This window comes from Carcharodon carcharias, chromosome 7, assembly GCF_017639515.1.
Source record: "Carcharodon carcharias isolate sCarCar2 chromosome 7, sCarCar2.pri, whole genome shotgun sequence".
Taxonomy (NCBI): domain Eukaryota; kingdom Metazoa; phylum Chordata; class Chondrichthyes; order Lamniformes; family Lamnidae; genus Carcharodon; species Carcharodon carcharias.
In genome coordinates this window covers 111,259,227-111,271,430 of record NC_054473.1, presented here as the reverse complement: position 1 = coordinate 111,271,430, position 12,204 = coordinate 111,259,227, and the positions used below count along the sequence as shown (strand labels likewise).

The 12,204-nt window shown below is 43.1% G+C and overlaps 1 protein-coding gene across 7 annotated transcripts in view; it reads left to right on the top strand.

Moving 5' to 3' along the window:
* vac14 (vac14 homolog (S. cerevisiae)) overlaps positions 1-12,204 on the top strand; it is a 449,264-nt gene that overhangs the window by 38,532 nt on the left and 398,528 nt on the right. For all 7 annotated transcript variants that reach the window (XM_041191735.1, XM_041191734.1, XM_041191731.1 and 4 more), the window contains exons 3-5: positions 1,358-1,508; positions 5,132-5,299; positions 11,958-12,020. In XM_041191735.1, the coding sequence (XP_041047669.1) occupies positions 1,358-1,508; positions 5,132-5,299; positions 11,958-12,020 (382 nt within the window). The remainder of the gene's footprint in view (positions 1-1,357; positions 1,509-5,131; positions 5,300-11,957; positions 12,021-12,204) is intronic.

Genomic DNA, 12,204 nt, shown 5'->3' with positions numbered 1-12,204 from the left:
CAATAACATATTTGAAAGAAACATTTATGAAATATTTTCATAATCCTGTTCCACCCTTTGTAACCTCCTTCAGAGCTACAATCCCTGCCCTCTCCATCAATCTCCTTTCCTCTGACTTCTCCTGCACTGCTTTCCTCCCCACCTCTGGAATTTCTTCCATGCCGAGGGACATTGATTGAGAAAAGGATGACACTTTTCTGTGATATTTATCATGTGTCTCCTGCCACAGTCTTATTCAACTGGTACTCACTGTTTAGACTCAGAATTACATCGGCATCTCCCTGTTTTGTGTGGTCTTTCAGCCTAACTGGTCCGTGTTGATGTTTATGCTCCCTGTGAATCTCAACCCAGCCTCCTTAGCCTAACCATATCAGCATAACCTTCTATTCCTTATCTAGATTCCCATTTAATGCATCTATGCTATCCACCTCAAAAGTACCTTTTGTGGTAGAGAGTTCCACATTCTAGCCACCCTCTGGTTAAAGAAAATGCACTTGAATTCTCTATTAGATTTATTAGTGACTATCTTATATTTGTGGCCCCTAGTGGAAGCATCTCCTCTACATCTACCCTGTTGAACCCTTTTGTAATCTTAAAAATCTTTATCATCTGTGAATTGTTTTTAAATCAGACTGGGTCTGTATAAGTCTATTTATCTGTTGTTGGGTGGAGAGCCAACATAATCTGGAAAACTGACTTGGATTGAAAATCTGATAGGGCATTACCTGTACAGTTGATTCAGAAAGCCTCACCAAAAAGCTACTCGCAACAGTGTTCTAGTGTAGCCCAAGTACTAAGTTTACATGAGAGCCTGAAAAGTCCGGTTTAAATTGGGACTGTTTGATTTGATGAGAAAAGACACTGGTACTTTATCTAGAAGGTGATGTGATATCTGTTTATTTAAATGCCTGCTCATTCATTGGCTGTGCTAAAGTCCCCTACAGTTCCTAAGGTCTTGGAGAGATCTGTGATAGAAGACTTTGTTTATACTTGTGAATAAGAATTTGCATTCCTCTGATTTGATATTTTCTCCCTCCCTGGACTGGCTCTCGCTGGGAAACAGGGCCACGGAGACCAGCAAATTCACTTGTGTGTGAGCAGAGACAGTGTCAGCAAAGCTGGGCTGAGGGAGAGTGATCATTAACCCTGTGCCAGATCCTATGCGCAAGTCTCTGGAGTGGACTCTCACATGGAGTTTAGTCACTCGACAAATGCACTGGAGAGCACCTGGGGATCAGGTAAATCCATACCCTAGTACAAAGCCAATGCCTTGTGGAAGGGAGGGAATGGGTAGCAGAGGAAAAAATGGCAGCAGTTCTGTACAATTAACTCATATAGTTTTTTGTCCTTGCCTCAGGTTGGTGCGAGAGTTTGTAGCACAGAATAACATTGGGCAGATCAAACACGTGATCCAAATCCTGTCCCAGGAATTTGCACTGTCACAACATCCTCACAGCCGTAAAGGTGGCCTCATCGGTCTTGCAGCCTGCTCCATTGCTCTTGGCAAGGTGAGTAACATGTTCACCAAGTGATGCATTCATTGTTCAAAGTAAAGTCTAAACTGATTATTTCAGACTTAATTAATCCTCTCCAGTCTGATAACCCATTGATATTTTACAAAGTTCTTTCTAAGCTCTTTTACTGGAGGTATTCATCCTTCCCCCATATAAACACGCCACCATTTGCCTTTCTCCTCCATGGCCAGCAGAGTGTGACCTCTGGCTCGCATGGACCAGCATAATGGGAGATGTCTTGGCTATGTTTCATATTTATCTTTTGGATGTAAAGTTAAACTGAGATCCTATCGGTGCTCTCAGATAAACATTAAAGATTGAAAGGTACTATTTGAAAAAAAGTGGTGGTGGTGGGGGGGAGCCTCTCCCTGATGTTCTCGGCAACATAGGTCCTTCAGTCAACACCTAAAACAGAATATCTGGTCTCTTGTTTCATTTCTGTTTGCGTGAGCCTGTTGTGTGTAAAATGGTGGCAATGTTTCACTACAACAGTGTCTGCACTTCCGCAAGTACTTTGCTAGCTTTAAGCACTTTGGGATGTCCTGAGGTTTTAAACTGTTAAAAATATTTTAAATAGGCTATTCAGGCTATGATTTGTCATATGAAACTGGAAAGTTTAAAGCATCTTTCAGTATTCAAATTCCCTCTGCAAACAGCAATTAAGCTCTGAGCTCAAGCTGTAATTACTTATAGAAATGGGACTTTGTGTTTGATAGTAAACATATTTTGTTTTCTATTAAATTATTGGTTTGAATTTCTTTATACCAGTTACGTTATAGACAAAATGGCTTATGATGGTCTCTGTGAGCTGTCTCTACAGAGCACGGAAGTGCACACTGTTCCAGCAAAAGTCATTTATTATGCATAAAGCGCAAGTTGGTAACTCCATGGCTAGTATTTTGAAAGTGTTAATTATTTTAATGCCCATTATTGTGTCCAGTAACAGCTGTGTATTTGTCAAAGTACATCCAACTGTTTATTTTAAATCTGAGGACGTGCAGTTTTTGTCTGAGAATGGAATCTTCCTGCCTCAAAAAAATGTGCAGAATGCCTTTGGGTAAACTTGCCTGAAAAGTCAGTCTGCTGACATAGAGGTCTGAACAGTATTCTGGGATTTAGTTATCCTGCATAGGAACAAGAGTTGACCATTTAGCTCCCAAGCCTGTTTCGCCATTTCAGTTACATCGTGACTGATCTGTATTTTAACTTATTTATTTGTCTTGCCTCCACAAGAATTGAGGCGAATAATGATTTTTTTAAAGCTGCTATAAGGCACTGAATACCGCTCACTTATCTGCTTAATTTGAATGAGCTAATAGTTTGAGCTCAGTCTGGTATAGTATTTCCTCAATCTGCCTACTGAGGTTAGGAGAATTGCGTGGCAGAAGAGTTTCCCTGTTGAATGCCTAGACTTTATTATTTTTTACCTAGATATTGAACAGAAAAGGGCAGCCTCTGGATCCAGGGGACTGCAATGTCCACTAGTGGGAACGGTTAGTAACTGAGTATTCAAAACTACCTTAATTGCTAAAAATGTAACAACTGGTGGGTCAGCAGCTAGCTATCATAACTGATATTCTAAACCTGAGAGTTTACGTGTGGGCTGTCGTCTGGCATAATTAAAGTTCCTGCGTTCAGCACGTGTCCACATCACATTTTTCAAAGGCATCATGTCTGAAACTGGGTCAGAGATGTCGCACATCAAAAAGGTTACAATTGGGCTCCAAGCCTTGAAATCAGTCTATCGGCCATCAACAATGACCGATTCAAATAATTGCTTGTCAAGTTATCAATTAAATATTCAATGAATAATGGGAAAGAATTAAAGGGCGCAAGATGCACCAATGACAGAGAAGCAAATGGCATAAAACAAATCAATCCAATTCTACAATTTTCCTTCAAAGCTACCATGCATGAGCCAGTAAGTGCCTGTAAACTGTACTCACATTAAATTATTTGTATTATTTCATTGTTATTTACTGCATTTTGTCAGTCATTAATCTTAGTCTACACAATGGAACATTTATATAACCTAGCATACAAAAAATAGTCAGTTCTGAAAAACGCAATAAACCTATCCATAAAATTGGTTAGTTAGTGGTGGAAATAATTGTAAGAAGTTAATCCTCAGATCGGTCTTTGCTTCTGTCTGGAGCTTGGGGTTTGAGTTGCAAACTTTATCTGAGCCATGGCGCTTCCAACTCTGTTCATGTGTACAATACCTCAGAGCTGTTGTTGTCAACTTGTTCCCATGGAGTTACAATATGACAATGTGACAACCAGACAGTTTACATCCGCAGTTTTTTGTTTTTATCATTAGTTTACAGACAGCCACTGATAAGCCCAGCAGAAGGGTGGGGGACTATCAAAAGTAAGGCTGTTATCTTTTTAGTGCTATGCGGTTTAAGCTGTTTAACAATTCAGAGCTACTGATATTTGAGTCCTGGATAGCGAAAGATCTGTTGTCATAAAATTGAAATATCACAATAGAAGATTGCCTAAAATTTAAATGTATAAATAAATCTCATCTGTGCATGGAGAGATTTTGTATGCCATGACATGATCTTTTTTTAAATATCAAATGTTAAAATTAAGAAGGAGATTTGAGTGGAAGCTGAGTGGGAGCACTTATCGAAATTGATGGGCGATGAGTGAATTCTCTCTCCTTATGGTTAAGCCAAGAAGATTCTTTGTTTGTAATCAGCTTCCCCTCACTGCTGGAATCAGTGGCCTTTCTCTGCTTCTTCCTCAGTGAGGCCAGCATTCCTGTGCCAGCATGCTGCCCTTTTGATAACCTACCTGATGATCTTATAAATCTTTCATTTTTTCAGTCCCAACTGGATTGAATCCAATTACTGTAGCTTCTGCTAGCAATGGCCCCTTCAGTAAAACTGGATATAGAAACAGCTGGTGTGCTCGTGTGAATTTGAGAAACATAGGGATGGAGGGCAGCTGTGATACTTGGATATTTAGGAGTGAGGCTGTGATAATGGGAGATATAGGAGGGTGGGCTTGATAATGGGAGATGATGGGAGTGAGGAAGGGATGATGTGATACTGAGATATGTAGGGAGGGAGGGTGTATTGACAGGTTGCAGTGGGTGGCTTTTGAGATAGTGGAAAAGGGTAAAGATGTAATATTGTTTTATGCAGGGAGGGAAGTTGAATGTGAAACTAAAATGGAGTTCAGTTTGTTGGGCAGCCCTGTGAATCGTTTGACAAAAGCAGCATTGATTGGCCCAGAGCCTTTTACTGGTCTCTGCTGTATTATCTGGTCCCAGGTTCAATTCCTGGAAACTGCTGTATGTTACCTTATCTCAGTCAAGGTAGCAGTTGGGTAAGCTGCTGTTGGCCTTAGTACCCTTGAACTATGGTGGGCTGGGTGATGGGACGTTCCCAAGTGCTAATGGATAGTTTGGTTGCTCTCAAAGTCCACATTGACCAGTGAACAAAGATCAGTTTGAGGAGGTTCCAGGGAACATCTTGTACCTGTACAATTGCATGTCGATGACATCAGGAGAGATTATTAGAAATTCAGTGTTAAACCATACACAGTTAAAATGTACTCGTGTTCTTCCCTGTTGGTTTTCATTTACTGTATATTTATTTTCTTTGTAGGATTCTGGTTTGTATCTGAAGGAACTCATTGAACCAGTTTTGACCTGTTTCAACGATGCTGATAGTCGATTGCGTTACTATGCCTGCGAGGCACTGTACAACATTGTGAAGGTGGCCAGGGGCTCAGTCCTTCCCCACTTCAATGTACTGTTCAACGGTCTCAGTAAGGTAATTTTTGGCTATTGGTAAACCAGAACAGCCAGCACATCTCATGGATCTGGGTATTTTATAATTATTCCATCATCGTCTTGGTACCTTAAAAACTGACATGCAGGGGAGTGTGGTGGCAGGAATGCTAAACTGAATTATTGATGTGGGGGCAAGTTTTGTTACAATAGGAAATGGGATTGGTTTCTTTTGTGCCATTTGTAAATCTTCCAAACCAACCAACCACCACTACCATCTAGAAGGACAAGGGCAGCAGGTACACGGGAACACCACCACTTGGAAGCTCCCCTCCGAGTCACTCACCATCCTGACTTGGAAATATATCACCATTCCTTCACTGTCGCTGGGTCAAAATCCATGGACTGCAGTGGTTCAAAAAGGCACCTCACCACCACCTTCTCAAGGGCAATTAGGGATGGGCAATAAAAGCTGGCCTAGCCAGCGACACCCACATCCTGTGAATGAATAAAGAAAAACAAACTATGCATTTGCGGTTTTGTTCTGCTCTTCATATCTGACTAGTTTATACTGAGTTAGTGGGGTAACTGGTCACCAATAAGTGGGGAAGAAAATGGCCACAACAAAACACACCTTGCTAAGCCGAATTGTAGCCTGCTTGTCTCTTGCCTGACCCTCCCTTCACACTTTTGAAGAATTATGACTTTATGCTTCTTTTGTTTATGAAGCTGGGAGCACAGCGAACTGACTTGAGGGATCAGTGGTGGAATAAAGCTGAAGTAGCCTGATTAAATCACTGAGAATTCGATTCCTTAGGCACAGCAACCTCTCCTGCTGCCCTCCCTCTCTGCCTGTCTTCCTTGCTCCTATTGTCACCACTCTGAGGCTTGCTGATGGGAGTGCAGGTGAAAGCCTTGGTCTCCCATTCAGCTTCACTTGGTCCTCCCCACCGTTTCGCCAACCCAAAATCAATTTTACCTCCATAGAGGAAGTCAATGAGCTTTACATTTTTAATAACATTTGAGCCTTGAGCGGACTATGTCTTTTAATTTATTTAAAACATCAGCTGAAACTTCACTTGGCAAATGTTTACAGGCACTTAACTTGAGTTAAACTTGCAATGGGCAGAAGCAGAGGAGCTCCCCCTGCCTTCGAGCAGGATTGTAATTCAGATTCTCCTTGGCCCACCTTAACCATGTGACTAATATCACATGGTTAGCAGAGACCAGTCAGAAAGCCAGGTGGTGTTCTCCATCCATTCACAGAGAGCACTCTGTGTACAACATTTCACCAAACCTTTCCCCGTATCCTCTTTAAAATTTTATTCATTAAATATTTATCCTCATCCATTTTGAAAGCTGTTATGGATCCTATCTCCACAACTATTTCATGTGGAACATTTTCTAAAGTCTACTGTATTTAAGAAACAAAACGCTAATCTCCCATTATTCTCATTGGATCAGTTATAGATTTAATATTGCCAACTCTTGCTAGACATATTTTGGGAGACGTCGGTGTAAGTGACGTCATGGAAAGCTGATGGCGTGGCACGAGTAGGTTCTAGGTTTTATGAGTTGGCTATACGAACAGAGATGCATAAGTACAAATCCTGCCCCAATTCCTCTTAATGCTGTTGAATAATGGGAGGGGGGGTGTGAGGTGTAGGAAGAAAGCTACTGGAAACATCAACAACAAGAAGATCTCAAGCCGTATATAATAAAGCCCTTTGCCACGTCTTTACCGTGCTGTAAACCGTGCCCGCTTTTGAGACAGTTACAGCTGTGAACCTGCAATTGACACAGGTGGAGGCATTCCAAATTGAAATCCTGATAGTCCAGTGGAACTGGAATCAGAATGCCATGTAATCATTCAACATTCTTTTCCAGCCCAGACTGCTGCTGCTGCCTCTGATGAATTTCACACCCTTAAAAGTTTAAAATTTGAAATTTTTAAAATCTCTAGTAACAATTTACTGCATGCAGCAATGAGACTCAACAGCTTACATTCTTCTTTTGCTAGGATGATTGCATTGGCAATTATAATGTCGCAAAAGGATATTTATGCTCCAAGTATGAGCTGCAGCTTTCTGCTCCAAATTTAATGAGTAGTTGCTGTGCAAATCCAGAATATTCTTAAAATTAGCAGGGAGGTTGAGAGTGAGGTACTGTTTGTGCAAGGCAAACAGCAGAATGGAGCAAATTGCCCAGAGAATTTTAATGATTAGCTCGAGTATTGCTGAAAAAAGGCATTTTGTCGAAGCTTTTTGTCTTGCATGCATCAGGACAATTGCAAGAATACCAATGACAGGGGAAGCAACGACTTTATACTGTATGAGAAGAGAGTGCTGATTGGTTGGCAATTGGACACTGGTAGAAGCATTGCCATGGAGATTGCACCTGTTAATGGTGACTGACAGTAAACTGCCAAGCATTGTTTGAAATTTAAACCAGGCAGCATGACTCTGATTGTTCAAGACATTGACCTGAGGAACGAACCAGTGAATGGCTATCATTTGTTTATCTGAAACGCTAACACAGGCGCAATGTGTGTACATGTTTTTTCTGCCTGCAAAGAATAGGGCCCTGTGTATTAATACATGTAGTTTCCAGTATACACAATTGTGCTACACTGCGAGCCCGACTGACAATCTTAAATTGCTTGTCAGTGTAATTTTTAGCACACTGAGGATTATTTAGCAAATTAACAACTCACAATGTAGCTCTTTTTTGGCTGAACTTGCTGACCAATTTATACATTACTAATAGCTTGCAGTGTGAACTCGCCGTTATTTACCTTGCAAGGTTTGAGACAACAATTTTTATTAATTATAGCTTGGAAATTGCTGTCAGTATACTGTCAGGGCCTAGTGATAATGTCAATGGACTAGTAATCCAGAGGCGCAGATTAATGCTCTGAGGGCACGGCTTCAAATCCCACCACAGTGGAACTTAAATTCAGTTAATAAAAGAAATTTGGAATCAAAAGCTAGTCTTCATAATAGAGACCTTGAAACCATTGGTGAAACGGTAGAAACCATAAAAACCAATATTGTCTTTAGGGAAGAAAAACTGCTGTCCTTACCTGGTCTGGCTACATGTGATTCTAAACCCATAGCAATGTGGTTGTGTCTTAAATGCCCTCTGAGATGACCGAGCAAACCACTTCGTTGTATCAACCCGCTACAAAGTCTAAAAGGAATGAAACTGGATGGCCCAACTGAAATCGATCTAGGCACTGGGTCAGCCAGCCCTGTCGACCTTGCAGAGTTCACTTTACTAACATCTGGGAGCTTGTGCCAAAATTGGGAGAACTGCCCCACATTCTAGTCAAGCAACAGCCTGACATAGTCATACACACGGAGCCACACCTTACAGGCAATGTTCCAGACACCATTATCACCATCCCTGGGTTTGTGCTGCCCCACCGGTAGGACAGAGCCAGCAGAGTTAGCAGCACAGTGGTGTACAATCAGGAGGGAGTTGCCTTGGGAGTCCTCAACATTGACTCCGGACCCCCCAAAGTCTCATGGCATCAGGTCAAACATGGGCCAGGAAACTTCCTGCTGATTGCCACCTGCTGCACCCTCCTCACCCCACTCAGCTGAAGAATCAGTGCTCTTCCATGTTGAAAACCACTTGGAAAAAAGCGCTGAGGGTGGCAAGGGCACAGAATGTACTGACTGAGCTGGCCAAGTCCTAAAGCTGCTAGACTGGGTCTATGGCAGGTGGTAAGGAAACAAGAGGGAAAAACCTACTTGCCCTCATCCTTGCCAATCTACCTGTTAGAGGTGCATCTGTCCATAGCAGTATTGGTAGGAGTGGCCACTGCACAGCCCTTTTGAAGACCAAGTCATTTCTTACACATTGAGGGTACCCTCTATTGTGTTGTGAGGCATGACCACTGTGCTAAATGGGATAGATTTCAAACCTATCTAGCAACTCAAGACTGAGCAACCATGAGGCACTGTGGGCCATCAGCTGCAGCAGAATTGTGCTTGAACACAATCTGTAACCTCATGGCCCCGCATATCCCCCACTCTATCAATACCATCAAGCCAGGGATCAACCCTGGTTCAATGAAGAGTGCAGGAGGGCATGCCAGGAGCAGCACCAGACATCCTTAAAAATGAGGTGTCAACTTGGTGAAGTTACAACTCAGGACTACTTGTGTGCCAAACAGCGTAAGCATGCAATGGACAGAGCTAAACGATCCCACAACCAACGGATCAAATCTAAGCTCTGCAGTCCTGTCACATCCACTTGTGAATGGTGATGGACAATTAACAAATCACTGGCGGAGGATGCTCCACAAATATCCCCATCCTCAATGATGGAGGAGCCCAGCATATCTATACAAAAGCCAAGGCTGAAGCATCTGCAACTATCTTGAGCCTGAAGTGCCGAGTGGATGATCCATCTCGGCCTCCTTCAGAGGTTCCCAGCATCACTGATGCCAGTCATCAATCGATTCGATATCCCCGTGATATCAAGAAGCTGCTGAAGGCACTAGATATTGCAAAGACTATGGGCCTTGAGAATATTCTGACAATAGAAAACTTGTGCTCCAGAATTAGCTGTTTCCCTAGCCAAGCTGTTCCAGTACAGCTACAGTACAGGCATCTACCTCGCAATGTGGAAAATTGCCCAAGTATGTCCTGTACAAAAAGCAGGACAAATCCAACCTGGCCAGTTACTGCCCCATCAGTCTACTCTCGATCATCAGTAAAGCAATGGAAAGCGTCGTACACAATGCTATTAAGCGGTACTTACTCAGCAAAAACTTGTTCACTGACGCTCAGTTTTGGTTACACCAGAGGCACTCCGTTCCTGATCTCATTGCAGCCTTGGTCTAAAAAGGACAAAAGAACTGAACTGTGAGGTGAGAGTAACTGTCCTTGACATCAGGGCTGCATTTGACCGAGTGTGGCATCAAGGAGCCCTAGCAAACCTGGAGTCAATAGGAATCATGGGGAAAACTCTCCACTGTTTGGAGTCATACCTAGCACAAAGGAAGATGGTTGTGATTGTTTGAGGTCAGTCATCTCAGCTCCAGGACATCACTGCAGGAGTTACTCAGGGTAGTGTCCTTGGCCAAACCATCTTCAGCTGCTTTATCAATGACCTTCCTTCCATCATAAGGTCAGAAGTGGGGTTGTTCACTGATGTTTGCACAATGTTCAGCACCATTGATGATTCCTCAGATACTGAAGTTGTCCGTGTCCATATGCAGCATGACCTGGACAACATTCAGGCTTGGACTGATAAGTGGCAAGTAACATTTGTGCCACACAAATGCCAGGCACTATCCATCTCCAGCAAGAGAGGATCTAACCATCTCCCATTCACATTCAGTGGCATTGCCATCAATGAGTTCCCTGCTGTCAACATCCTGTGGGTTGCCATGGACCAGAAACAGAACTGGACTAGCCATATAACTACTGTGGCTACAAGAGCAGGTCAGAGTTTTGGAATTCCACAGTGAGTAACTCCCCAAACCCTGTCCACCATCTACAAAGCACAAGTCAGGAGTGTGGTTGAATACTCTTCACTTCCCTGGATGAGTGCAACTCCAACAACATTTAAGCTCCACGCTGTCCAGGGCAAAGCAGCCTGCTTTATTGGCACCCCATCCACAAACATTCACTCCCTCCACCACTGATGCACAGTGGCAGCAGTAAGTACCATCTACAAGATGCATTGCAGCAACTCACCAAGTCTCCTTCAACAGCACATTCCAAACTCGCAACCTCTACCACCTAGAAGGACAAGGGCAGCAGTTGCATGGGAACACCACCACCTGCAAGTTCCCCTCCAAGCCACTTGCCATCCTGACTTGGAATTGCATTGCTGTTCTTTCACTGCTGGGTCAAAATCCCAGAACTCCCCTCCTAACAGCACGGTGGGTGTACCTGGACTGCAACGGTTCATGAAGCTGGCTCACCACTACCTTCTCAGGGGCAATTAGGTATGCCAACAAATGCTGAGCCAGCGATGCCCACACCCCATGAAAGAATCAAACAAAAAAGACTCTAAGATGACAGAATTACTCTTCAGTGGTCTGAGCTGCTACTTGCCCTCTGTCACAACTGTAACTCTCACCTTTACCTTAACTTCTGGCATTTCATTTGTGACAAGTCATGTCACTGCTTCTCTGCCCCCTCTCCCTCCCTGCCCCAGGTTGCATTGTCCTCTGGGAGTAGTCTGTCCTCCACCCAGTTCACTGCTGACCTCCATGCAGGGACAGAGAGAGAGAGACTACATTTCCTAGCCAGTGCCATGGGTCTCTCCTTCCTTGTTTTAGGTTGGGTGGGGGGAGGTGGTGATGATGCTTGTGGACCAAACTGGCCCAACCTATTCAATGCTGTCAATGTAAAATGTTGTTTTAAAATCTCCCGGCGTGCTTTTATAGCCACTGGGAGATTGATGTTGATTCCAGTCGACTCCCACCCATTCGGGGAGGGTTGGCAACCTTATATAGGTTCTACTTATTGTCCTACCAATCGGATTTAGACAACTCTGAGATGTTTTGTTAGCCTCTTTTCCACTGGAGAAAGCTGTCCCCCTAACGAAAGCCTCTCTTCTGTGAAGTCTTATCCACACTCATCAGTCATTTAATTTGTAAAACTTTCAGTTTTGTAACAGAGGAAAAATGATACCCCTAACGATATTTGCTCTGAGTAACGTGTCTCTGTTTTCCACAGTTGGCTGCAGATCCAGATCCCAATGTTAAAAGTGGCTCTGAATTGCTGGACCGGTTATTAAAGGTAAGCATCTGAATTTGCTGCTGGGCAGATGTCTGGTATGTTTGGATTGGGAACGGACTGTGAACAAGCATTTTCCAAAAAGAGGAAGGGGGCACTGATCAACAGTTTGAATTGACCATTACATATTAAAATGGACTCTTTCTCTCTCTCCCCACCACTCCTTTGCCCAAGAGTTGTAGTGCCT